The 27,236-nt window shown below is 53.8% G+C and overlaps 2 protein-coding genes across 3 annotated transcripts in view; one reads left to right on the forward strand and one right to left on the reverse strand.

Annotated features, from left to right (window-relative positions):
* Positions 1 to 27,236, forward strand: part of LOC114654528 (alcohol dehydrogenase 1-like) — a 247,194-nt gene that overhangs the window by 125,913 nt on the left and 94,045 nt on the right. The window lies entirely within an intron of this gene.
* On the reverse strand, positions 223 to 26,771 carry zdhhc21 (zinc finger DHHC-type palmitoyltransferase 21). The gene is made up of 9 exons (XM_028805139.2): positions 26,576 to 26,771; positions 21,716 to 21,764; positions 18,018 to 18,227; positions 17,692 to 17,790; positions 13,408 to 13,519; positions 10,820 to 10,958; positions 7,220 to 7,336; positions 3,715 to 3,758; positions 223 to 2,468 (listed from the first exon to the last, which is right to left on the reverse strand). Exons 3-9 carry the CDS (start codon positions 18,169 to 18,171, stop codon positions 2,336 to 2,338), a joined length of 798 nt encoding a protein of 265 aa, XP_028660972.1. The 5' UTR covers positions 18,172 to 18,227; positions 21,716 to 21,764; positions 26,576 to 26,771; the 3' UTR covers positions 223 to 2,335.

Consider the following 27,236-nt stretch of genomic DNA (forward strand, 5'->3'; position numbering starts at 1 on the left):
CTTCCAGCCTCTGTCCATAAAAAGTCAAAGTCGCCAACCCAGTGACACCCACTGACGTCATGGAGGGCCACCTCTTCACTTGTCTCCACATGCTGCCCACCCACTTGGTGCTTTGCTGCTGCACCTGTGGACGACTTCGACCCGATTCCGGATTTTTCTTCTCCACTCCGGACCTCCGGCTCTTTTCCTGAGAAGGCTATGGATGAGCAGAGGGGTACAGCAGTCTGGGGGGGGGGGGACCAGTTGGCCAGGGGGATGCGAGGTGTGCCACCAGCTTGACAGGACCAGCACAGACCACCCGAGTTCAACTTGAAATATACGAAGGATGACAGGGTGGGGTCTCCTCAAATGAAGACGTCGACAAACGGGTGGAACGAATTCAGAGAATAAACAAAAGTGCGGACCCTCCATGAGAAGACAATGCGGGCGTCTCACTACAAGACTGGCGCCAGCCGTGGAGCGAGTGCCACATAACTGACTCCGAGGGGCTTTACGAGCAAGCGGGCGTCACCAAGCACAACTCCAGCTTCATTGGTGGCACGCAGCGTGCAGGACGGCTTTAAGTCCTGGGTAAGACCCCCGTAAGCGGAGCTCCACAGTCCAGCACCACTGCCCAAATCGGGGGACCATCAGGAAGGCTGAGCAGCGTCTGCCAGGTCATGCCCATGCCAGCATGTCCGGCCCTCTGTTACTATAACCTTCCCACACTTCTTGGGAGGTCTACCGTTCCAAATCGTCGGGTCATTCAATAGGGACAAAGAAATGAGACCCCGGCGTGGCATCGACTCTCCTCGTAAGGCCACCGCCGATTCAGCGGGTCTCACTGTTGTTAGGAGGGAATCCCAGGACCCCCCTTCATTACTGTCACGAGACCACAAGGCCAGCAGGCCTCACTCCGGTGTGTCCATTAGCAGGTGATAAACTCGACAGGGGTCTCGGCTTTGAGGGGCCGCCGACGGCGAGCAAACGAATTGACATGAAGGACGGAGCAATCCCCCTGTCCGTGACCAGCGGGGTCTTCCTCACTTACAATCAGAGAAGACAAATCACAAAAGAGCAGTCAGCTAAGGGCGGGCGGTCACCCACACCCGTCACGGTGCCCGCTGCTGGTGGGCCGCCATATCGGGGACACAGTCCGGCATTCAGGGAGGCTGCGGGGGGTCCTGACTCGATGGCCCCTCCTAACACCACACTTGCGTGTAACGCCTGGTTTTGGTTTGGAGTAAAAGCTTTTAATAGCAGCCACCACGAAAATCGAGAAAACGCCAACCAGCCCGCTCTGTCCAGCGTTAAACGAGCCCCTCTGGAGTGGACCACATGGCCGAGGGGGTCACCCGCAGGGCCACAAAGTGTCAAACAGACGTCAAGCTGGCGGGCCGAGTTAACCTTCCCTTTTGTCAGAACCGGGACCCTCAACTTTGTGTGCCACCGAAGACGATGACGACGTTCAGGGTGACATGAAGACGCAAGGCCAGCCGGCGTGAAGGCAGGGAATGAACGGGACGTCGGACGAGAGGACGCTGCTGCCGCCACTTCTACAGGAATATTTAACTATTTACAAACCAAACCGGACAGACGACGACTCGCCCGCCCCATCAGCTCCTAACGGAGTGAAAGGTCAATTGGTGCCAAGTGGCAGTTGTCACTTGTCACTGCGGAACCCTAAAAGGCCGAACTGGAAAGGAAGGGAACTTCTGAAGATTCAAAAGCACGGCCTCTGGAGCGCAGACTTGGCACAAAGACTTCATTCTCCATGTGTGACACTCGGCTCCCCTCCGCCCGCCAAAGGTCACCGCTAACTGGCACGACTGTCACTCTCAATTGTGGCAATGGTGACAACGAGGCCCGCCCGGCCGCACCACTGAAATGAATGTGATGAGCGCGGGAGGACGAGGACTCCGTCTCCCGGGTAACGCAGGCGCGCACACACAGTGACACCGAGTGACACACACATACGCACACACACACACAGCCTAAGCTCTTACTACCAAAATCAATATTCACAGCGAAAGGGGTCTTCGTCGATCAATAGTGGGGAAGGGCCGCCTGGGATCCTCTCCGCGCCATTTAGGCAGCAGACACGGAGAAAGTGAAGGGGCAGCCGGAAGGTGGCGCGTCAGAGCGCATCCCGACAGCAGACTGGCACTCGGACCCCCGTCGTAGTTTGACATTTCAATGAGAGCCACAGAACGTCCTGTGGTGGGAGGAATAAAAAAAAAACAAAACACACCCCAAGTGAAGGCCGTTAGGGTGACAAAGCCATCTTCACATCAAGTCTCCCGCGTGGCGTCCAGCCCAGAGATTCCCTTCTGGTGAGTGAGCTTAGCCCATCTGTCTACACGTGACTGGCAAAATGGTGGGAGACTCGCAGCGGTTGCCTCTTCCTGAATGGCACAAACCACAGGATCTTCCAGCGAGTGCCAAAAACTTCAGCGAGCGTCTGCTGCCAAGGCTTTCTGGGCTTCGATCTGCAAAAAGACAGCGCTAGTGAGACAAGACGGCCCGCTCCCGGGGGAGTGCCAGTCACACACAACAAAAGAGGGACAATAAAGCATGACGGGCTTCTGTGCCCACCGCTGACATGTGGCAGCTAAACTCTGCGTGGAGAGGACGGCGACGCTGCTCGATTGGGGGCAGAGCCGTCAAGAGCAATTTACACCAATTAACACCCTGACAGGCAAAAGAAACTTCCCAAGCCCCCCCCCCCCCAAGCCATGGCAGTGCCCCTCGGGCACAAGTCAGGCATTTCAGCGACTGCTGTGGGACCATCGCTAACGTCAAACTACTAGCAAAGATACGAACGGAGCGTCAGGCAAAGGCCGCGTAAAACGGGGGGCCTGGCATTTATCACATGGCACTTCTGTCCATATGGCTGGTGGTCCCTCCCTTGCCTCTCATTTATTTCACTTCACGGTGCCCACACGTTAGCTGGAGACCCGTCGTCATTGGCACCTCAGTCTTCACCGAAGGCCATAAAGACGACACAGCCATTTAAATCTAAAGCAGACAGTTAAGGGGTCCGAGTCGTAACAAAGCAGCAAACTAAAACTAAACACACTGCACTGCTGCAGCCACTGCGGACCTCCAGGGCATGACAATGAGAGATGCCACTCAGGGGGTCCAGACTGAGCAACACCAGGCAGCACCTTACGGACCTCGACAGTTCACATTCAGAAGTACAAGTGACCAGCTGTACCCACCGTGATGTGAACGGCCCGGGCCGCCCTCCGAATCTGTGAGGAGACTCGTGGTAGCAAAACCAACAAAATGGAGGTGCCAGTAGCTGTGCCCTGGAAGACGACAAATGGGGCGCCAGCTGCACGCCATCAGGACGACGCCTGGCTGGCACGGTTTGCGCTGCTCTGCCTGGCACTGCCACACAAGAGACATGAAGGTCCCAGAAAGAGCCAGCAGTGGTGGTCACAATGATCTCCAAGTGTGCAGTCGTGTCACATGGTCACAGATCGCATTTGCATCCACCGAGGACCACAAACGAAGGTGACTCTGCCCTGAAAAGGTCGAACAGGATGGCACCAAACTCGGACTGGAGTCACTTCAGCCTGGTACTGTGAACGCAGTCGGCCCCTGCTCACTACAGCTGATGTGTCACTTGCTGCCAACTCCAATGTCAGCTTGGGTGGCACTCAGCACTGCCACTCGCCATGCAGAATGTCCCGTGATTAAAAGTCAAGGCCACTAGAGAGCGCTACTCACGTGTCATCGAAGTAGTGAGACATTTTCTCGATCGTCGTGGTGTCCTGTTCCAACACAAAGACAGAAATGCATCAGAGGAGCATAAGACAACGCAAGACAACACAAGACATGGCACATGTGACGCCACATGGTGACACCCAGGACGGCAGTCTGCCTTCCTTGGACCCTAAACGCCCAGTCAGCTGACACAGCAAATGGAGTCGGCAGAGCAGGCGGAGCCCCCGGGTGTCGGTGGTGGCGACGAGTCATCACGTGTGTGCCAGGCAGTGCCCTATTTCTGCCCATATTTATTCTCTTATTTCTTTTGTATTTATTGATTTGTCCCCCATCCTAATCATGACTCCGTTCTCAGTAGGCCGCTTCTTGTAGAGTGAGCCCCCTGCAGCGGTCGTCCTTCAGTGCATTAAAGACCACCAATCATATCAATTCAGTGGCATCAAGACGCCAACACCTGGCCAATCGGATACCCTGCACTTGTGAAGCAAAGCTGATGGACTGGGAACTGTGTGAACGCGGAATCAAGTCGGCCATCAATGTGACAACGCGTTTGTGCTCGCCTCAGACACAAGTGACATTTCTGAAAAACGAGGACAACAAACTGGTATGCTGGGCACATGGAAGCAGACATTCTCTTACCCGTGGAGATATTACTGAGCAAAACAAAGACGTGCCAGGGCCTGAAGCAGACACAACCCGCGCCCGCATACGGCTGGTCACGTATCACGAGTGGGCGTTTGGGCGTCAAGGTGGCTCGAGTCCAGCGGGTGCTCAAGGCGCCATAGGAGCGTCTGGATGGCAGAGCACAGCACTGTAGAACAGCGACACCCTCGGCCCCCACTTCTCCAAAAGGCCATTTCTGGGATGATGTGGAGGGGTCACGTGATGGCCGAGGCAGGACAGGCCTCCTGCTGGTCACACTTACACTCGCTGGACTGTGGGAGTGTGAAGAGGACGTGAGCTTTCACCAGGCACGCTTCACTGACGGGTACGTGGGGTCGTGTGTGTCACTGCAGAGATGACATAAACCGGCGATGACACGGCGGCTCCAACGTCTGTTAAGAGAGCGAGAAGTGCCTCACGGTCACCTCCTGAAGCCTTGGCCTCACACGCCGGTTTTAGGGTTAGACCACCAGGGGGACTTCGTCTTGTAAGATTGGCAGCTGATGTTACGCCACTGGACATAGCAGACGGGCGCAACAAAGATGCCCTGCTTAAGCGCCATGTTTTCTGCAGTGTAATCAATGGCTAGCCAGTTGCTGTCTTCAGCGCCACCGTCCTGAGCCCTTGGCACTCACGCCCCTCGATCCACAAGCACTTTGTATGGACAGGTCAGAGGGACGACGGCAGAGACACGCAGCGTGACAGACGAGTGGCGAGCATTCGGCCCCGTTTGTGGAGGGTCACTCTGGACCACTCATTTAGCTTTAATGCGGAGGGTCCACTCCCATCCAGAGATTTCTTAAAGGTTGTCACGGTTTCACTGCACAGGGGACACATGACACACACACACACACACACACACAGTGCTGTCAAATACAAGGGGGGACCCAAGATGTCCCGTCAGTAACAGCAGCTTCACCTTCATAAAGGGGCTGACGCAGACACCTGTAACTCACCTGGGACATCAGGGCAGATCATGGCCGGCGGACACATGCTGGTCACACGAGGTCCTTGTACCCTAAATCTGCTTTTCCCTCACAGTCACCTGGAGAAGCAGCACCACGCGTTTAGTCAGCTCAGTGGCACTGCAGAACTGAGCCGGACACCTGACTCATCCACGATGGGACGCCACGACAAGACCCTTCACTAAAGTGGTCACCGACTGCCAGAGGTTCTGGAATGGCAGCTACTGGATAATGGAGTGGGCGCCCGTGGATGCCAGCCAATGCGTTACAGAAGGCCAAGTGGGCCTTGATGGGTATGCACAAAATCAGCACTTGTGCCTCTGCTCTCCCCCCACTGCCGTCTGGTGCTGCTTGTCACCCTTTCTAGAACACCAGTGTCACCATTTTGTTGTCAGTTGTATTCCGGTGAATGAGCTGAGCTGCTCAATGAGAAGGAGAGAACATCTGCAGCGAGTGAATGTGCCACTTCATACAACGGGCACTCGGGGCACACCCTGGGATGGTCTGCTGCTCACCCCGGTGCCCACGACAAGTCTGTGACCATCGGCACGCCAAGCACCTCGCGCTCCTCATGGAGGAAACGGTTAACAAAGCTCCTGTGCTCTTCATCTTGGGTGCCGGGGGGCTCCGAAGACGCAACATCTGGATGAAGCGAGGTGGCACATCCTCATCTCAAACAAGACGTGTAATCCTTTAAAATCGGGCCCCAGATTAGTCTGAGCAAAGCTCTGCCACAACATCTGGTAGCATACGGCTGGAAGATCAGACATTTTAGATGGCAAATACGATTAGAGTATCGCCGATTCTTTGGAGGTGGGAGTCATTTCTAATTATCTGAACTGGGTCAGCGCTAATCCTCTTTACGCCGTTCACACAGTGGCATCAATTAAACAAACACAGCCAAGCGATTACCAGCGGAAAAGTGTCAGCAGAGACAGCAGACTGCAAATTAGGACCAAACACCGAGATCGGACGCTCAGTGACACGGATTATCAGCCGAGGGCCAGCGTCACCGGGAGGCACCAGTCTGGGCACGGGGACGTCACCCACATGGAGTGGGATAGAGAGAGAGAGAGACGCAGCTGTTGTGTAATGAATAAAGGGGAAAGGCGCTATATAACAGGCGAGCCCCCTATAATAGACAGAGAGTGACAGGCACTATATAACAGAGAGGAGGCTGCAAAGGGCACTACATGACTGGCACGTGAATGGCACTATATCCTAGACAGACTCTCAGGGGACACTACAGCGTCCCAGAATGCCCTTCAGATGGCCACAAGGCGGCTGGCTTCTTAGTCCTGAAGGCACAGGGTTAAATGAGAGTGACACAGATGTAACTGCGCCACCGCAGGACACACCTCTGGGGTGCCCCCTGGTCCAAGGCGCCCACCAAGTGCGGATACACAAGCAGACAACAATGCGGTGGTGCGACTGCGACAGCTTCTTCTCCTGGAAGTGAAATTAAAAAAATGGTGGCAATGTGCATAAATGGGCAGAATGGAGAGTGACGGGGTGGTCCAAAGTGCCCACCCGACCCACCAAGCACACAAACTGCTGTGACACCTGCCGACCCAAACTTTGCTGCTGTGTGGCCTGCCCGACTGTGGAATCGCGTTAGTAAAACCCACATCTCTACCATCTGCGGTGCCATGCCTTCATCACTGCTGCCAGTCCAGCTCAGCCCACCTGGCACCTGGAACCCAAGGAGGTCTTCGTGGGGGATGAGCGTCCTGAAGGGCGTGGTGATCACACATCACTGGACCTGCCCGAGTCCCAAGATCGCTACAGTGGCCCACTCTTAAGGCTACAAATGTCAGGTCCAAATTCAACAAACCGTGTGCCCCCCAAACCCCCCAGAGTGCCAACAGCTTTCTACTCACCGAGAGCACACCTGTTAGCTGGGTGTAGAAAAGCCCACTCATGCCTCCAAACATGATGATCCCCATGAAGGTGGAGATCCTCAGGAAGGCCAACTCGTGTTTGAAGACAAAGAGCTCCTGCTGAGAGAGAAGAAGAACGAGAGGGCGTCACGTCAGCGAAACGGCGAGATCTGGAGACTCAACGGGGCCTCACGGTGGGATCGGCACAGAAGACCCACCACCGGGCACATTAAAAAATAAATAAATAGTGGGAGCAAATCACGGAAAAGAATATGAACGTGGCAACACCTCCGTTAACGACATCCACGCAAGAAACTTCCTGTGCTGCAGGATTGTGGGTACATATTGTAAGGACTAGGACTGGGTCTCGCCCCCAGGAGCCCCACACACACCCATCTGCCACATCCCCAGCCTGCACATTCACACGTGTGGGTGCCCAGAATCCCTCGATGGGCACACACCAACGCCAAAGGCCTCCCAAGTGCCCTCTTACTCTTCTTGTTGGGTGAATGGCGCTCCTTACTTTATAAAAATACTAAAACCGTGACGGGACAGACATGTGACACACGTAACACTCACAGGGAACGGCTTGAGCCCCTGTCGCACTATGGGACTCTTCCCGCCATTTTCAACTGTCGCCGTCATTCATGTAATCTTAGCGAGTGGGGGGGGCGGTTAGTGAGTGACCACCAGCTGCGACTCGCCTCGACCGGTTTGAGGTCGAATACACACAAGCCGCCGCTACGGCATAAGACAAGAGTCGAGGAGCAATGGCGGTGAGGAAAGACGAGCAGCACAAACAGCAGCGAGGCTCGTCTGTCCCAACACAACACACAAAAAAAATATGGGCACCAGTGCCACCCGACAGCACACCAAGAGCCAGTGAGAACGGTACTCTGGAAACCTGAAATTGTGACGAGTCGTTTTATTTGTCCTTTTCCTGACTGCACACTCGGATATCATTAAAGTGACCCGAAATCGTCTTAAGTGTCACCAGCTCAAGCGCTCTGCACTATGCGATGACGACTGGTCTCCTTGTAGGGAGGTGGCAGCATTACGACTGGCACCCTTTATGTGGTCCACACTATTAAGGAGCTTCGTTCTCACAGGATTTGCTACCTGAAGTTATCCCCGTAACACATAATGGCAAAAGCCAACGCTGACCCACTGGGTGACAGCCTGCACTTCATGGCACTCCATCAGTGGTGCCCAAGTAGAACTACACAAGGATTACAGCGGTCACCCAGCCATGAGGACGGTCACTGCTGTCCTGCCTTCACCCGCGTGCTCGCAGCCGAGTGCCACCTGCCTTCAATGACAGTCAAAGCAGAGAAAGGTCAATGAGTCGGTGACAAGGGGCAGCGACACTCACACCAGGCTCAGGGGTCGAGGGGCAGGCACACTGAAGCTCCACACACCGTCCAGCGCCTAAGATGGAGGACGGCTGCAGTTGAGTGGGGGGAGAATTTGTGGATGGCAAGAGGAATGTGCCCACCATGATGGGGGATAATCAGAACAATGGCACGTGTGAGTAGAGAGCCGAGCGATTATCTGGGCGGAAGAGCCCATCATCGGCGACTCGCCTTCTTCCTCGACTGTCCGTCACACAGCAAACGATCAAAGCTGCCAGCGAACACCCGCCCGAGTTTCATCAAGGTCTTGAAGATCTGCGCCAGTTCATCGCACGTCTGATTTGCAAAGCGAGGACAACAAGTGGGAGAGGAAAAAAATGAAAAGCCAAAGGCCAATTGTGGAATTGTCACCTCATCTGGTCTGTCATCAGCACCACGGGCGGCCCGTGTCCTCACTCTCATCCACCACTTCCTAAACCCATCAGCAGTCTCGGGTCAGAAGTCACCGACCTCAAGTTTGTGAAGCTGGGGGTCAAACTGGCACCCGGTGGGCCGCCCTCTTAATCGGTCACCATGCAGTGGTGCTAACTGGCCATCGTTGTTCTCTTTACGAGCTCATCATGGCTTTAGCAATAATGAGGTCCAAGGGAAGACACCGCAGAGAAAGAGCCGGCAAAAAAGTTGGCAAGTTTCTCCTCAAACTCCAAGGTCCGGACTCGTGACGTCACGGCACACGCAGCCCCGGATGTCCCAAACCCACAGGAATCCTCCTCATGACCTGCCATTGTGTGCTCAGGCCCTGCGTGTAAATCTTCAGGTGCATCGGCCACTAATCTGCGCAGGTCTGTCTGCTGCCCAAGTCACCTCCGTGATGACTTAACGGATTCTCAGTGATCTGCCAATCCACCTGTCTTGGCATCATCTGTAAACTTCACCAGCCTGTTCCTTATATCCCGATTTCAATCATCTGTAGATATTAAAAACAGCAGCGGCCTCCTGCTGGTCACCCCTCTTAACATCGGCCAGTTCCTGTGTCTGAGCAATTCTGCACCCGTCTACGCAGCACACCCTGAGCTGCCACTTCACTAAGTCTGATGCCCACCCTCTGGTCTGAAAGTCAAGTCAAGAAGTTTGGGATTCAAAGGAAATTCAAAAACGGGAAGAGGCCGAGATATCGAAACATCCTTAACACAAAAACCAAATGCGCACAACGGATTTAGCAACGACCAACCAGAACAAAACTCTGCAGTCGGTGCCAACAAAGACAGCAGGCACCCCGGGGGCGGGACAAGACAGCAGCCGAAAAGCAGGCAACGGTCCGAACGGGAAGACAGAGGCACGGCGACAAAACTCAAGACTGCCTGAAAATCCTCTCTGGTCTGTTTAGAAGAATCCCAAAACTTGGGACGCAGAAGCCAGTGTGCCGCCATCTTAAACACATGATATGCCACATGACCCCCCCAGTCATGTGACTAGCGACACGAGCACAGCAACTGTAAACTAAATGGCCAAGCCGAAACCTAAAATGGCGGTGACTGTGACTCAAAACAAAATGGCAGCATCACAAACAAGACGGCGAGACGCTTCCAAAAACCAAATGAACGTGTGGGACTTCATGGACAGAAAACAAGACCCTTCAGTCACGACGACCCGCTCTGGTCCTCCGAACATCTGGACGGTGCTCACCTTGGGTGCAAAAAAACTGAACTGGCTTGGGTGAAAATGGTTTGAGACCCCAAAAGTCATGTGGTCATCTGTGTGCCAGCTGGCTGAAGTAACTGCTTACCGATTTTAAAAAGTGACCTCGAGGAGCTGTAGCCCACCACAATCTGACAGTCCTGAGACCCCTGCAGTGAAGACCTGAACCATCGTACGTAACACAAATTACGGGGGTCTCCAGGTGAGCCAAGGACTCATTTCATGGGCCATTCGGAGCTGCCAGCCAATCAACAGCCAGTCGCCCACCTTCCTCCGCCTCTCACCGTGTAATAAGAGCTTTGTGTCTCGGGCACCGGCCAGCTGACGAGCGGGCATGCGTGACGTCACACAAGTTGACAGAAGCAGGTGACAAGCAGAAGAGCCTGGAAGGGAGGGCCACTCCTGTGCCCTCCAACAAGCGGCAGGAAGGAACGGCCCACGGAAACAAAGACCCCGATGGAAGTTTACGCTCCGCTGTTCTTGTCAGCACAAAAGTCACAACAGGCTAAAGGAGGCGGCGGACCCCCGGCTCCCGACGCAGTGGTCTTACCTCTTGGACTCTCGCTAGCGGCTCAAAGTAGTAGTACTGACAGAAGTCCAGGGCGAGCGTCAGCAGACTTAGGACCTGCGTGTAGAAGCAGAGCTGCAGGAAGAGCCAGTGGTTGTCTTCGCCAACGCAGTTGTTAATCCTGCAGAGAAAGGACAGGAGATGACGGAGCTCCCAAAGCAGCTTTGCCAGGGCACATCAAATCAAATCAAATCAAATCCGCTAATCAATGATTCCTAACAGGATTGTTCCCGTCTTCAGGGGATCAAAGGTAATCTTTCACAGAGTCGCTTTAATTCTCAAACCTTGGCATCTTTAGTGCCGACTGATCGCGATTTGCTGCCCTTGACGTCCCGCGACAGCGAGTCGGCCCATGGAGGGGCCTCTGGCAAACAAAGGGCACATGCCTGGTGGCACCACAGGGGACTGTTTAAGTTTTAATGGTAAATTGACTTCATATAGCACCTTTGGACAGTGAGCACCTTCCATGACCTGACGCAGGTCACACATTATGGGATTTGAACTGGGCACAGAGACTGGAGTGTGCCCACTCATAACATGGCTGCAGATTTGTGTGCCAAATGCCATGCCATCACAGTATCAGTACTGGCAGATGGCACTGACCGATCGAGTCATCGACTTTTTATTCCTCTACCCCGGTGAGATTAGGGGAGCTCCAGGCACTCCACTACCGAGACAAGCTGGGTGGCAATCTGGGCAGGGTGGCCTGTTGTCTTGATTTGGAGCCAGCGTCTCCTCTACTGAAGATCCCAGTACTGCAGCAGCACGTGCGGCACACGGGGTCACCACAAGGCCGCTGTCCGCAGGACGTCACTCGAGGTCTTGAACTTTGTCACAAGGCAGCCATGGGCCTGTGCCTGAGGAGCCCTCGTTATAACTAAACACCCCCAAGACTACGGACAAGGCGATAAATAAAAAGCACCGCAAATATCGGCGATGACAGGCTGACCTTTGACTTCAAAACAGAACAAATCTGCAAAAGCGGCTCGGCCCCCCAAAGGGACTTTCTTGTAAATATTTCATCAAACCCATCGTCACATTTGATGTTTGTGCGGGTTTGGGAGTCACAGTGTCAAGAAGGACCACCGTCAAAGGGGGCAGCTCAAACGATGATGATGATGATGATGATGAAGTCCTACTTGATCCACTCAGTCAGACTGTAATTTCCAAAGTTTTCTTCCAGGCTGCACTTTTGGGGGTCCCTAAAGGCTTTCAGGAGTTGTAAGCATTTTGGATTTTAGTCGCCGTGGGGGTCCTGCTGAATTCAGAATGGGCATCGAAGTTCACAAAACTCATCAGCAGACGTCTCACAGGTGCGGGTGCCAATTAGGACAACGGCCCCCTACGCGGCCTCTCAGATTATTTTATTGCGTCTGGGTTTGCACTTCTTTCCCTTTTGGATGACGAGACCCCGTCCAGACGGGTTAAATGAATGTGCTCTGAGCGTCAAGTGGTGGTCTGTAGTGGCGCCTCAATATACGACTTCAATAGGGCGTTCGTTTGCCTCTGGTAAACGCCAACCAGCAGCCCAGATGGTAGTCATGTGACTTTACCTTCAGTTATCAGGCAGACAGACGGTGACCAAGGTACCAAGTACTGTGACCCCATCAGAGTCTGCAGCACGTCACAGAACCCATGCAAAGACCCCCACAATGGCAGACATCTCACAGGCACACAGCAGATGCCACCCAACCCACCAATTCAGCTTTAAATATCAGACAGACCACTTCACCTGAACGGAGCTCTGGGGTGGCATCAGGCACAAAGGCATGGGATAATTCTGGGTGGGGTTGGCACTTGGGTCAAGATGCCCCCCTGATCTTAGAAGAGGGCCTTAGCAGAGCCATGGCAGGCCACGCAGACGGACCCTAATGTGCCTTTTCCTAACGGCGGGGCCCTGGCCGTTTACTTTTTCGCTCCGCTTGCTGCCTGCTGGTGACTCTTCAAATCATGAAAGGCCATCACTTCATGTGACATCTTTGGAGTAAAAGACAAACGGAGGTCTTTTTAAACAAGAATCACGTTTTCAGAACAATGCAATTCAAAGCAAGGCCTTGTGGGTAAAGCGAGGCGGCGAGTGACCACACCGGGGTCTGTGGTGACCACCCTGCCTCTGCAGCCTACATACGGAAGTCAAAGCCACGCAAATCCAGCATTGCAAGGAGGAGAAGAAAAGAAGAAAAGGATAAACGGTCCTTAAAAATAAAAAGCAAATCCAAGACCCCATCACTTGACTCGCAGCATGGCAGGCAGAAGCGTCCAGGCGTCCCCAGCCACAGTGAAGCTGTTGTGACATTCAGGTGACAAGCACAGGGCTTTGTGAACCTTTTTGAGCCGCCTGCCTTTTCTCAGTTGAACTGGAGACACTTGTGGGAAACGCACAGAGGAGACCCTTCAAAAATGTGCCCGAGTTACACAGACGAGTGCGCGCCGTGTCACTCCCTGTTCAGCGTCACCTGGTCGATGGGCCAACCAGGGTTACAGCACTGCAGTGAGAAGCGCAGCCCAGAAAGGCGCTACATAAAAACACAGTGGCCGCGCTACGCCACTGGCGCCAGCAGAGCTCTTACCAGGGACAGTGATGGTCCATCCGCCTCACACAATGTCCACAGCGGCTGCAGTGATGCGATCGTTTTGGCCTCATCATGTTACATTTATTGCACAATTCCCACAATTCTTTTTCTAAAAATAAATAAATAAAATTATATTCACATTTATCCAGAATACACACAGACAGACAGACAGACAATTACACCGCAGAGACAGAAATCCTTGACAAGCCGGCGCTCACTTGGGCCTGGCAGACTGTGGCAGCGCTACACACTCGGCACCGTAAGTGTCACCAAACCAAATGGGCTCCCCATAAACGCCAAGGACCTCACTGAAGGTCCAGGCTCTCTGCTCGCCATTTTCCTTACTTCACAGAACTGCCCCAGGATCCCTCAAATTCAGCTGGTGCTTAGGGGACGAGCTCAGAAGGCGGGTGGACATGTCATCGACATCCAATACCGGGGATCTGACGGCGTAGTGCAGGTGACAGAGAAGGACGGGACATGACACAGTGTGTGTGACTGGGAAACAAAGCAGGGGTCCCAAAGCCAGAAATACAAAGACGACAGACCACCCGATCCCAGCAAAGGAGAAAGCCAAACATAAAACAAACACACAGAATGTCCCGACTGCCTGAACCGATTCTGAAAATAATCAACTCTGAGGAGGGTTTTTAGAATATCCAGAAACGTGGACCCTTAAAAGAAGCACACCACCATCTTATATAGGTGTGGAGCCTGACATAATACATCACATGACAAGACAACCAGAAAAAATGTGGCCACAGTCGTGCAAAAACACACAAAATGGTGGGCCCACCCCAAATCTTGATTCAAAAGCCAACATGAGGGGGAAAAAAAAACAAAAAAAACAAAGAGGGCAATAAAAAAAATTGACATCAAGTGTAAAAGTGAAAGAAAGAAAACAATAAAATAAGAATCTACACGAATCGTAACACCCTGAAAATGGGGAGAAGTGTGGAATTAAAAGTCTGACGCCTTCGCCTGGGATCCTGCCGACTACGCTCTTACCCACCTCAGCAGCGCCCAGCCAAGCGTGAAGACTTCAGTGCCTCTCGCCCAGAGCACAACAGTAACGCAGCGACTTCTACCCGAGCCCAGGCCTATTCAGATAGGCGTCCGCGCCTTCGCTTCTCGTATGCCTACAAACGCTAAGTAATAACAGGAAAGACGCCAAGGAGACCCCCACAGCCAGTGGCCGAGGATTACAAGCCTACGGTGGAAGGAGGCAGACGTGACCGGAAATGAAGAGACTTGTCTGCTTTAACTGCGGGGACATGCTGTCACATGGGCGAGTCTGTTTGGTGGTCTCTTAACACGGCCAGCGTTCCCATTCTGAACCTCCCAGACACATTTATTAGACCTGTGCCTTCGGCCCAACTGTACGTCGTTTCAGCAGTGACACACGCGGACCTACCGTCCTAAAATTAAAGACGACGCACTTGGTCATGGAGTCTGGACATGTACTGAGCTCGGGGGGGGGGGATATCAACTGGTGGGTCTGTGCTTTAATTACGATACACGTTCCTGCCCACCAGTAAAGTGCCCGTCGGGTTGACGCTACCTAAAATGTTTTCAATATCCAGCACGTCAGGTCATAAACATGCGACTATCAGGTCCACCGGCTCGCAACTCACAGGTAGACTTTACGTGTGCCCAAGGCGCATGCCAGCGCGCTGCTCCTCAGGGGGATGTGACGGCAGGTATTCATGATTTTTTACCCCCATGTCACCTTCCAGACTTTTCTGAGCCCTCACTTGAAACAGGGGGGCACATCAGAGAAGCAAACGTCCTTTTTGGGTGCCTTTACACAGCTGCCACTTAGATACCTCGGGTGCCATTCACCCCATGCAAAGAAAGGAACACCAGACAATTACGAGTCCACCTGGCATGTAGGACATGTGGGTGGCACATGACACAATGAGGCCTGCCTACTAATTCAGAAACAGACGGGACAGGAAGTGAGGACCCCAAACTTGTGAGCTAGTGTGGCCTTGCCCTGCGTCATTTACAGAGGGGTGACCCTGTCCTATGCCACTTCCCAGTGCCAGTGACATAAGTGCACTCACCACTAGCTACTCTTGAACGCTGGTTCTGATACCAAGGGGCCCGACGAGCCACCAAGCAGTAAGATGTGTGACCTGACATGACCTGCACCTCTGCTGCCATGAAGGTGGGCATGCTGGGCCTGCCAGCGCCGGCTGGGGGTCTAACTGCTTTGATGTTTAACTCGCCTTTCAGCTGCGCACTGCAGACGGCGCGGCCCCCTTGTGGTGAAGCCAGGGATGAGCACCGCAGTTCTAGAGGAGCTCCTTCTGCCAAAGGGCCTGTCCGGGTGAATTCTGCCCTCTTTGGGTGTTTTTTGGAGTTTTCCGTGGACCTCAGGTCACGGCCACCGGCAGGACAGCAGTGGCAGTCAGACGCCACTTTACACGTCACAGCTCGATTCCAACTGAACGGCGCTGGCCGCGTGTCAGTGAGACGCAGATTAGCTGGTCACCATCACACTTGGCCCTGCGGCTCCAAAGCGCCCGTTTAGTCCACCAAACTGCCGTGTGACCCCAACTACGCCTGCCAGCACTTGAAATGCAGCGTGCGGTGACCCCGGGGTCACAAAATCAGCCGCATGAAGTAAATGGAAAACGAGTCAAAGCAGCAGCAGCACACGAAACCCAACACGGCAAGAAAAGGACAACCAAGCAAACCGAAGAAAGGAAGGAACGGCGCCTGCGATGCTCCCTCGCACACCGACGCCGCGTTTCCACACAAAAGCTGCGCTGCTAATTTTAAGAGGCACCCAAGACTCAACAATCACCTCTCAGAAGAAGAATGGCGGGAGGACGGGCACACCAGGGATCGCCTTTCCTGCCATTCAGGCTGCCATGCTTAGCCTACCAGGTATTTCATATCCTGCCTCCAACTACAAGGCCGGCATTCAAACAGATCTGAAGAGCTTAATTATGTGATCCTGTTACACCGTTGCCAAGGTGACGCGGGACATCGGAGACACCGATCATTTCTCCTCGCCGAAGTCCTGGACGGTTGTTATTAAAACGGGGAAACTGCTCGGCGTTCCAGAGAAAGACTCAGGAACAGCCAAAGTGGCACTGGGGGCACCACAATGGATAACACGAACCTGCCCCGATAGGTCACATCACAGGGTGAAGATTAGGGCAGGAGCGAAGTTGGCATGAATCACATGCCCGCTGGCACCACTGTGGGGTTTCACTGGCACTGTAGTGCTTTTAACATTTTTATAAAGTCACAAAACCCAAAGCAGTGAAAACAAAGACGATGAAGAGCCAACAAGAGCAACGGCACGTAACAGAATCAGTGGGGTCAGCGCCAGGCCAGAGGGGGCACATGTGGACAGCACAGACCTCCTTCTGCCAAAATCCACCGGCCTGGGCACATGGCGGCCGCGGTCGAGGTCAGTGGACTCGGACCACAAGTGAGCGGCCGTGTGCACGAGGCAGCAAACCCCCCATGCCAAGGTCCTTACCGTGCAGGTTCCGCTCTCCCTGTTCTACGTCTGCCACCGATAATAAAGGCCTTCATTAGCTCAGCCACTTAAGTGAACACACGATCCACACTCTAAGGGGTGGTGGGCTTGTGGGAGGTGCAGGGGTCCTCTGCTCGCCGCCATACAAGGAAGCCGCTGGGAGGCTCAGAGGGGTGCAGTCAAGCAACCTGTGCCCGCCATTTACAGAGAAACGAGGACAGCAAGAATAACAGAAGAGGAGCTCATCATGTAGGAATGGCACAAGATGGCACAGACTTCAGAGGGCCAGGGACGGGAGGCGAGTCGCAGACGAAAAAATAAAAGGGAAGGCCGTGACTGGAAAAGACAGCCGAGGAGACGGGCAAAAATCAAAAGAACAGGAAGGGGCCGAGAAATCGACATAAAGCAGCGCCCACCACACAGGCATCCCAGCATCAGAAACTGACGTGACAGAACAGCATGGCCCGATGATGTCACCGACTCCCAGGTGATTCTGGGAAGGATTCCCATGACAACAGTCAACACAACTGCTACACACTGGCAATGCAAAACTCGAAAACAAAAATGGAGTCGTTGAACAAGAACCCTAACTCTAACCCTAACCGTCACCTTCGTTCAGATGTGCGGCCATAACAATCATCAGTCTGACCAGTGGGGTCCGTGCAATGACACGACGAGGGTCCGGCACTCGCACCTCGCTCTTCACGACACAAAGTGGACAGCAAGCAGCATGTGGAGAGCACCGTCAGTCGAGATGAAGAGCTCGCCAACGGGGGGCTTACCGGTCAGCGGGATGTGAGGGTCCTGTGGTATCCGCCCAGGGTCTGCAACAGACGCTCGGATGAGCGAGGTGACGCAGCACACGGACGCTACATAGTAACCTGCAGGAAGAGAACGTGTCATTACTGGCGGGAATCGGGCGCACAGAACGCAAATGGGGGGCTTTGCTTGGCACCTGAAGACGTCTCGCCTTCCAGTCATAACAGAAATGAACTTTTAACGATCAAAACCACCGAGGCGGGCCCTTACCTTTGAAAACACAAAGCTTATGGCAGGTGGCACCATGAGAGGCGAAACATGCAAGAGCCCTGCAGGTGGGCACGCTCACCAATTAGGAGGGCAGCAGAAATGTGGCCTTCTTCATAGTGGGGGAAGAGGATGAGCTTGGGGATGAAAAACGAGTTGTAGATCCAAACAAAGAAGACCATGCTGATGCAGCACCAGCCCATGGGGTCCACGACAAAATGAACACGGAAGCCCATTGTGAAGGACAATGGGGGGAGCCTGCTGTTCGGACAACGAGATGAAGCACCGATTCCTAGGGAGAGAAAAAATAAAGAGAAATACAAAAGTAGGCGACGATACGAAGAGCACACCTCGGAAATCAATGTGCCCACCTGGACCCCCGTCACGGCGGACACTCGGGGAGGATGAGCGTCACGGCCCTGGCCAACGGCTCCCTTTGCTTTGTTTTTGTGTTTTTCACGTCTTTCTTGTTTTAATGTCATTTATCACCTCATTTAAATATTCATTAATGATGTAGTGTGTGTTTCACTTGTAGGAGGAGGCCCACCATGACATCACAGTTGAAGGACCACCGTCAGCGTCACTTTCTTCCTTCTGTTTCTGGCTCTCGTATTTGGATTTGTCTGCCCCCTACACCTCCTTCTCCTCCTCTTCCTCAATATTCCTTCCTTCATGAAGATTTTATCTTGGTCTCACCGGCCGGAGGTTTGTGGTTCTTCTCTCCCGTGTTTGTACCTCGAGACCTTTAAACTTTACAAGCCAGTGCAGGCCAAAGCCCGCCTGTGGAGTTTCGGGACTGGCTGCCTGCAGTGAGGTCCTATCGAGTGATGGTCCTCGTGTTCTGCTTACTCAGCCCCCCATCCCTTCTGTAAAAAGTGACAAACAGCAGGCAGAAGTTGTCACAACGTCACCCTCGGCACTCGCAAGGCCACTTCTGGGCGGTCAGGATAGAAAAGCCAGCGGCCCAGCTGGCGCTTGAGTATAACACACACCTCCGCCACAGAGGGCGCTAAGCCACCGAGGAGATCCTCTTACCAGTCGTTTCTGGTCGGGTCTCAAGAACCAGGAAATCAAAAAGACATCTGAATTACGGTGCCACTCATCGATTCCCACACAAGCGCTTCAGTCGACTGCACAAGTGTAATGTCATGGACTCGAAAGGTCTCAGCTCCAAGGTTTGCTCCATCAACTACGAATCGCAGCCAACGCTCAAAAGCGCGGCCTTATTTCAACAGAGGAAAAAGCAACGACACAAATGGCAGCGATAGCTAAAACAACAAACCCATCACAACATTTACTATGCCACGGCATTATTTAGAAGAAGGTGGCACTGCCTTCGGGGTCTCCTCAGCTGGTGACATCACAGAATGCAACTGGCAACGGGATAAGCAACTGCAAGATGGCAGATTCACTCACATTTAGTAAACCTCATCTTTCTAAGATGGTCGCTCACAGCGCTGCCACTTCTCCTCCACCTCCACTGCCAGCGTGGACCCCAGTTTGGTGAGAGGACAACTGGAGAGCGTCACAGAGCAGGCATGGCATTTCAGGTGTTGAGTCACCGTCACCGAGGTAAGAAAAACAAAGAATAAAAAGTATAATAAAGCGGAACCTGACGACTGTGCATGTGGCCAACTTTAGTGTCACTCTCAATTGGTGACAAAGGCCCTAAATCCAAAGTACACTCGTCCTTCTGGACATATGGTGTCTAATCACTTGGAGCCCACCTGCCATGAGGCAGAGGAGTCAGAACTAATATCAGAGCTCGGGGACGTCCAGTGACAGCCGGGTCACATCACTGAAGGCAAAACGAGACACAACAGGCAGGACCAGCGGTGGCTGAAGAAACACGTGACGTCCTCCAGGAATTTGGCATCTTCTATAAACACCGTCGCTGGAGATACTGCTGCCAATATGAGGTGGCAATGCAAAGACTGCAGCTGATGAGACCACTCGCTTAATCGTCAGTGACGCCGGTGACATCGGAGTGTGGCTGCCACTGGCACAGAGTCTTCAGAATGCTCTTCCTGCAGTGCGTATCATGCACCATTTACAGAGTTACGTTTAAAGTTGGTCTCGTTACGGCCGCACGCTCCTCGTCTTTAGATGTGCTCTCTGAAGACATCACTGAATCGGGGGGCCGGGTCTATACAGGCGTTTAATAAAAAGATTCTTCTCTCCTCGGACTCAACTCCTTCAGATCTCTGCTCTGCCATCTTGTGTGATCGTATTGAAGTCGGTGGTCTTGGGCGCAGCGGGCACAAAGTGTCGAGACCTCCTGACGGTACTTTTTCTCTCACTTGCCAAAGGATCTCGTTTATTTTTAGTGGACGACTGTCATTCGTTCAGCGGCGCTCCTTTTGTCGGGTCTGAAGTCACAGGCGCGTTTTCAACATCTGCCGCTCTTACCTTGCGAGTGGTAATTCAGTTTGGGGCTTTGCCCGCGTTTTGGTGCTTTAGGAGTTTCTTTTTGGAGGTTTGCTCCTTCTGTGTAGCAATGAGACATGCGTTAGCCGTTATCTGATAACTGGCCGTGTAAGCGCGCGCTGTGACGAGTCCTGGAAACTAACGAGATGGTCAGAAAAACAACTGAACTGTCGAGCTGTCAGGTAATTGAAAGGGAGTCCTCTGGGGGTCTCGCTGTCTCGCTCGCTCTCGCTCTCTCGCTCGCTGTCTCGCTCGCTCTCTCTCTCTCTCTCTCTCGCTCTCTCTCTCGCTCACTCTCTCGCTCTCGCTCACTCTCACTCTCTCTCGCTCTCTCTCTCGCTCTCTCTCTCTCTCTCTCTCGCTCTCGCTCTCTCGCTCGCTGTCTCACTCTCTCTCTCGCTCTCTCACTCTCTCTCGCTCTCTCTCTCGCTCTCTCACTCTCTCTCGCTCTCTCTCTCGCTCTCTCTCTCTCGCTCTCTCTCTCGCTCTCTCACTCTATCTCACTCTCTCACTCTCTCTCTCACTCTCACTCTCTCTCTCTCTCTCCCCCCGTGTTCGCCAGTCAAAGGGATTCCGTTTCGCTGATGTTAGCGATTTTGTCTTTCTTATGAGGTTTCGTTTGGCTGATGCGCTCGCCTCACTCGTGTAATCAGCGGCTAAGCGAGTTTCTGTTTCCTTGGAGGCGGAGCCTTTACCCTGACTCCACCTCTCACTTCTGGGCCGGACAGACAGACAGACACGCCCACCCACTTCTACGTGTAGACGTTTATATAGAAGATGAAGCACATGGTGACGCCGGACCAGTTTGAAATCGAGCCTCTCTGACCCGGCATTTCAACATTTTCAGGACGTTGCATTCCACAGGGAGATCACTCCATCGATGAACGTTTACTGCTGTGGGAAGGCGGTCTAAAAAAAGATCACATTTGGGGATGGAAACTCTAGAAGCTTCATGAGGCTAAAGTGGACATGTGTGGAATATGATGATGATGATGATGTAGGAGGGCTTGAGGTCCGCAATTTTACAAAACCGTCGCAACACTCGTGGAGAAGCCACTGACTCAGGGCTACCAGTCCGAGCTGCTGGAGCTTTTGAAAGAACAAACAGAAAGGAGTTGTGATGAGCAAAACTCAGAAATGCATTCAGAAAGAAGTCGATGGCTTTGAAGTGGAAGGACGAGAGAGAGAGAGGAGGTGTGCATGCCGAGCCGACGTCCCGTAAGAGCCGAGTGGGGAGACGACAGACCACCGAGGAGACTGCGATGTCCACACACAACTAAGGGACAAACGGAACACTGCCACACAAGGCGCACAACGGCCAACACAGTAAGGCAGAAACGGGGCGCCACTTACCTTCTTAAGGCATCAAAGATCTCCATGGGCACAAACTGCCATTGGTAACCTGGAGAAGAAGAAGAAGAAGGAAAAAAGTAACAAATAACGAGAGTGGCAGTGAATGCCCCCCAATGTCCCTCCACCTCACCCTCGTGGCGACTCCTGCACCTGCCACACTGTGCTCGGGTGCCCCGCTCTTCCTGCCCACTTCTTTACTGGTTTTGCTTTCTTTTGAGTCTCAAACCTTCCACCAGTTTCTGGAGGACCCCCCCCCCATTTCAGCCTCACTTGGCGCTTTGACTGTAAAAGTCTGCACCTAAAACAAGACTCCGCACAAAAGCCAGCAGGCCCACCCAAATCTCCTCCTGTCTGAACCTGCCCAGGCAAGGCGGTGGCGAGTCACCACGTCAGGACCGCGGGGCCCAGTGCCCTAAACCAGTCTGACGTGTCACAGTGTGGCGCGTGCCTTGTGCTCATCTCCTCCACCCTGCGTTTGCTTCTTCCTCGTATTTCGTCTCCTCCTCACCCCACAAATTCTCTGCTGCGCGGCCTGCAGGCCGAGATCGTCTGGTCTGACCGCCCTCGGGGCGTTCTGGTCCGTCCACATCGACAGGCTGGCAGGCCGGCCAGTGGAGGGCCGCGACCGAGTGGACGAGCCCAGGGGGGCCAAACAAGTGACGGATGAAGAGGAACTGGGACACGACATCACCTTCGCTCCACGGGTTTGGCCTTCTTTGCCCTCTTTGTGTCGTTTTCCAGGCGCGTCACATCTGGACCAGGACTGGCACATGCCACCCTTCAGCGGGCCTGCTGTGCCAGTCCAACATGTGGCCCGTGAGCCAGCACTGAGGAGGATGACCACCGTGTAATGACCACTGAGGCAAGTGAGATTGTGGAGGAGGAGGAAGAGGAGGATTGGATTAGGAAAGAAAAAAGATGAACCTTCTGAAGAGGAGGAGGAGGAGGAGGAGGAGGAGGAGGCAGGGGACATGAGATGCCAGGTCTACAAGATGGCCAACAAAATCAAGAGAAGAGAACACGTCAAAAGCCAAGCAGAGCACCCGAAGACAAAATTCAAAAGTTGGCCACCATCTTAAATGCCCACCACACAATGACATCACACATCCTGTCACCATCAGTCACGTGGCACCTCATGATCAAATGCAAAAGTGTCACCATCTTAACAAAAAATAAACGCCCTTAAAACTGAAATGAAGGCATGCCAACATCAGGGGGCACCCCAAACCCACAACAGGAGAGCCTAACAAGTGGCACAAACATAGCCCCAAAGATCCAAAGCACAAGCGGGCATCAGCATGGCAGGCACCCCAATGAAACTCAGGGCTGTACTCAGCAGAAGTGGGGTGCCAACACCAATGGACAGGTGTGTGCAGTGGGGGATGGCATGTTCTATGTTGGGTATGGCGGGCACGGAGCCTGGCACCAGAGAGTCAAAGTATGTGGTATGGCAGCTGAACGGCTCTCATGTAGCGCCTTCCCTATCTAACTTCTCCACAGGACTGGCACTGTATAGACATCTGTTCTTTAGCGTCCTCTTCCTCCGTCTCTCATGTTTTTGCTTGCCACACATTGCATTCTGGGAAGATGCGACTACAACAATGGGTACATCGGGGCGCCCTGCATGGAGCTTCATGTGCCCGGCTGCACGGACGTATGCCCATCTGAGGCACGGATTTCGATTCTGGCACCATTTTAGCCCAGCCAAAGGTACGGGGGCAGCCACAGGGTGTGCCCAATTATTACTGGTCGTAACTGGAGAAGATGGCACATTCTCCCCACAGCTCACTCCTTGTTTTATTGCTTTCTCTGGCACCCCAAAGATGAGCAGCTCGGGTAAACTGGCATCTCCGTGTTAGCGCCTGGTGAGCAAGTGTGGCCAGGGATGGCATGGTGCCAGCCTGGTGTCCTGTGATGCCAGTCAGGCTTCAGCTCAGAAAATGGATGGCACCTGAACTGGGAAGTGTGGCCATGGCAGTTACACGCGACGCTGGCAGACCCGCCTGATGGGCGTTTGGCACTCTCAATAATTGTTTTAGATTTGAAAAGTTGAATTTCACGCATCAGTCTAACTGGGTCACACTGCCAGAAGGCCATCAGCTTCGCCAGGGCCTGGTATGTACGATACGAGATGACAGATTCCGAGCTGGCGACGTTGGCATTAGCAGCTTCATCCGAGATTTCTGCAGGACATTTTCTTTTCCCCCTCGGACCCTCCGTGTGGCGGCCATTTGCATTTTAGTTTCAAGTCTCACTGCATGGTGGACACAAAGGGGCAAAGCATTCAGGACTCAAGCCAGGAGGAGTGGTGGGAATCTGAAGAGACCACCGGGTGGTGGAGCAGAAACACAAACGGGTGACCAGGGGACTGACGGGCCTCCTCTCGCTGGTCACCTTTCTCGCCGCCTTCTTTTACTTGCCATTTTTTTGTCGACTTCTCCAGTTCCTTCTGCACCAACTGATCATCAGTGTCTCTGGATAGTTTGATTTTCTTTATGCCACCACTCCGGGGCTCACTGGCATAGGCCTGGCATGCAGTACACCAAGTGGGACTCTCATGGCATCGAGAAGGGCACAGATGAGCCAGTCCATTCAAATCAAACAAAGCACACATTAGGGGACTGGCAGAGGGGGAGACCCCACTGAAAGAGCACTGCCCAGTGTATGAGGTGGGCATGGTGACAGGTGCCAACAATTGAGTGAGTGTGTGCCATTGAGCAAATGTGCCAATGCTGGTAATGAAAAAAAAACAAGAGATATGAAGCACCCACACTGAAAGGCGCTATACACGGCAATGCTGGTCATCAGCTAACACAACTGCCAATTGGTCCCCTGGCTGGGTGGAGTTGGCACCTTCTCCCTTTCTCACTCTCCAAGGTCTCTTTTCACATTCCAGTCCAGGACTGGTACCTCCCCAGCTGTACAGGTCTGTCCTCGTCAACCACACAGTGGAAAGGGCAAATCTCAGGAATGAATGAATGTTCAGCCGTCACACTGGGACAATGACAACGACATCGAGACAATGAAGAACTCGCAACAGTGAGCTTTACACATGCAGCTACAAACTCGACACGCCCAACGTCCGCCTGGCACCTCAGGGCACCGCTGTCAGGTGGGACCTGACGTCTGTACAGACTTAAGGGTGCCACACAAAAGGCCCTCTGCCCGGACACTTGGCTTGAATGCTGGGTGGCACCTGCTGAATGATGGCAGCTACAAGGCGTGTTTGGACAACGAGCCAATCGTCCCACGGAGGGGGCACTTCATGAGCCCCTTCTAACAAAGACCCTCTTTACGTCACTGAACTGCCTATTGTGGGCATCCCAGAGGAGATGTGACAAACTGATAGAAGTGGACCAATCACAGGAAGACGCTTCGCCATTCTGCACTTTCTGCCACATCCACAAGGTGGCGCTGCTGCTCACCAGGGCATGAGGCGTCGCAGTGGTTGGCATCGGTGGCAAGACGCACAGCACCAACTCATCAAGGGGCGACGCCCTGATGAGGCCCCACTGGACTGTGGACGCCCCACCCGGTGTGGGCAGCAGTGATGGTCAGTGTACCCGGTGGGCACATACATGACCTGCTGGTGACATCATCTCTAGGGGTTATCTCGTGTTTTTCCTTTTCTTCACACCGTTACGCAATTCCAGGATTTCTTCAGCCCTGCCCAGAACCTTTGAACAAAAGGAGCCGCAGCTCCCAGTTAAACATTAATTAGGGTGGCATTGCTTTGGCATTTAAGAAGCGCTCAGCTGTTGGTCCTCAGACATGCTGGTCAACAATGGGACCTCCACACCCCCCGCCTCAGCTGAAGACCCCGCCATACAAACCGACTCTTCAGAGATTTTCACATGTGACCACCCGCCCGCCATGTAGTGGGACATCCCCTGTGACTCATCCTGTCTCGAGTATGAGGGGTGGCTGTGTGGGCGCAGGACAGTGATGACAACCAATGAGGGCCCACCCGCATACACTAAAGGGGCTCATGTGTGTGACGTGGTGTGTTCACGCAGCACTGGCACAGCCCTGGCTGGCAGCACGAGGAGACTCCACGATTCACGGAGAGCCACCACAGAGTCGTGTAGCCTGTCACCCCAGCGACTCCTAGGCATCGCCAGGTGACAGGATTACCTGCTCCGGTCATCCCTCAAGTCGTGTAATGTGACGTCAGATCGACAAAGGACAGGAAAGTCTCGACTGCCGTGGCCAAACACCACTGGGGTTGTCCAGGTGGGCCCAACGTCACAGCAATAAGAAGAGCGGCCACCCCACAGCGCACTTCTGGCCGGTGACCGCCCCCTGCTGGACAGCAGACACATTCCCATTGGTTCTCTTCATTTTCTGACCCAACTCAACCCCACTTTAGGGCTGAAGGGACGTCACGGACCCCCGTCATTTCTTTCTTTACACTGACCTTTGCCAACCTGCAGTTTTGGGGCCGTGTCAGACATGGGTGGTGACTTTATGGTGACATGTTGGTCCTCTTTAATCAAACATTGAAACAGGAGGGTCAGCTCGGTAGTGAAGGCGCCATGTCAGAGTCGTGGGCCGAGGTGGCCGCCTGTCACCTCCTCCTCCATCACAACTTAATAAAGGCTTTGAACTTGGCAGCCTGGGCACAGGACATGGCATGAAGCCCCCCGTTTAGTGCCATGCACGTTCTGAACTTGAGGGTCGCGGTTCTTGGATTACGCGAGCCTGCTGTTCGTTCTGACGCCCGTCCACACCCGCTGTACAAGGACGGGCCACACGAAAGGCGCTATAAATAAACACCTCGCACCGGCCGAACATTCTAGTCACCCAAAGGGACTCGTGTGACAGACCGACGACATGCAAGGCACTATATAAACGCCTCACCTCATCCTCCCATCGAGACCAGGAAGTCCTTTACGTAATGGAGCGCCGTGCGCGGAGATCACGACAGGTGCCTCTCGTGCCTTCTCCTCCAACCGGGAGGTCTGCCAGCTCGCTGCCCGCCGATGCTCGCTCGTGTCCGATGCTGGCGCCTCCGGATGCCTCCTTTCTTCTCCTCCTCACGCCGTTCGACTCCCTCGCAGCAGTGGTGGCGGTGGCAGCAGCGACGACTCAGACGCCGCACTTCCCTGTTAGCAATGAGTGAGAGGCGGACGCACTGCTGTGTGACGTGCGCCTCTGTACGGCGGCCCGCGGCGGCCAAAACGAGCGGGGCGTTACTAGGCAACCGGCGCCGCCAAACACGCGCAGGCGAGTCCCCATGCGACGGGAGGCGTGAACGCGGGGCCTCACATCCGGGAGCCTTCTGGGGGTGGCAGCGTCAGGCCCGCAAAGCCGGAGTGGTCACATGGGGCTGTCCCAGCAGGCTCAGAGTCACGTGACCAGCAGACGGGCAGACAGACAGACAGACTCGCACTGCAGGCCAAAGTTTAAAAAGGGAGGACAACAAAACAATAAGGGGGGGTTCGTGGCACATGCCAAGGACTTCTCTCTCAGGTGCCAGCTGCTGTCATCTTCTGTTCTGTTCAATCAAATGCACTCCAGT

This window comes from Erpetoichthys calabaricus, chromosome 7 (assembly GCF_900747795.2).
Source record: "Erpetoichthys calabaricus chromosome 7, fErpCal1.3, whole genome shotgun sequence".
Lineage (NCBI taxonomy): Eukaryota > Metazoa > Chordata > Cladistia > Polypteriformes > Polypteridae > Erpetoichthys > Erpetoichthys calabaricus.

Excerpts from the sequence above, each read along its gene's own strand:
- zdhhc21 (XM_028805139.2), bottom strand. The coding sequence starts at position 18,171 with ATGGGCTTCCGTGTTCATTTTGTCGTGGACCCCATGGGCTGGTGCTGC. Across the intron at positions 13,520-17,691 it reads CCCTCACATCCCGCTGACCG|AAAAAGAATTGTGGGAATTG; the intron begins GTAAGCCCCCCG and ends ATTTATTTTTAG. Across the intron at positions 2,469-3,714 it reads TCTCACTACTTCGATGACAC|ATCGAAGCCCAGAAAGCCTT; the intron begins GTGAGTAGCGCT and ends GTCTTTTTGCAG.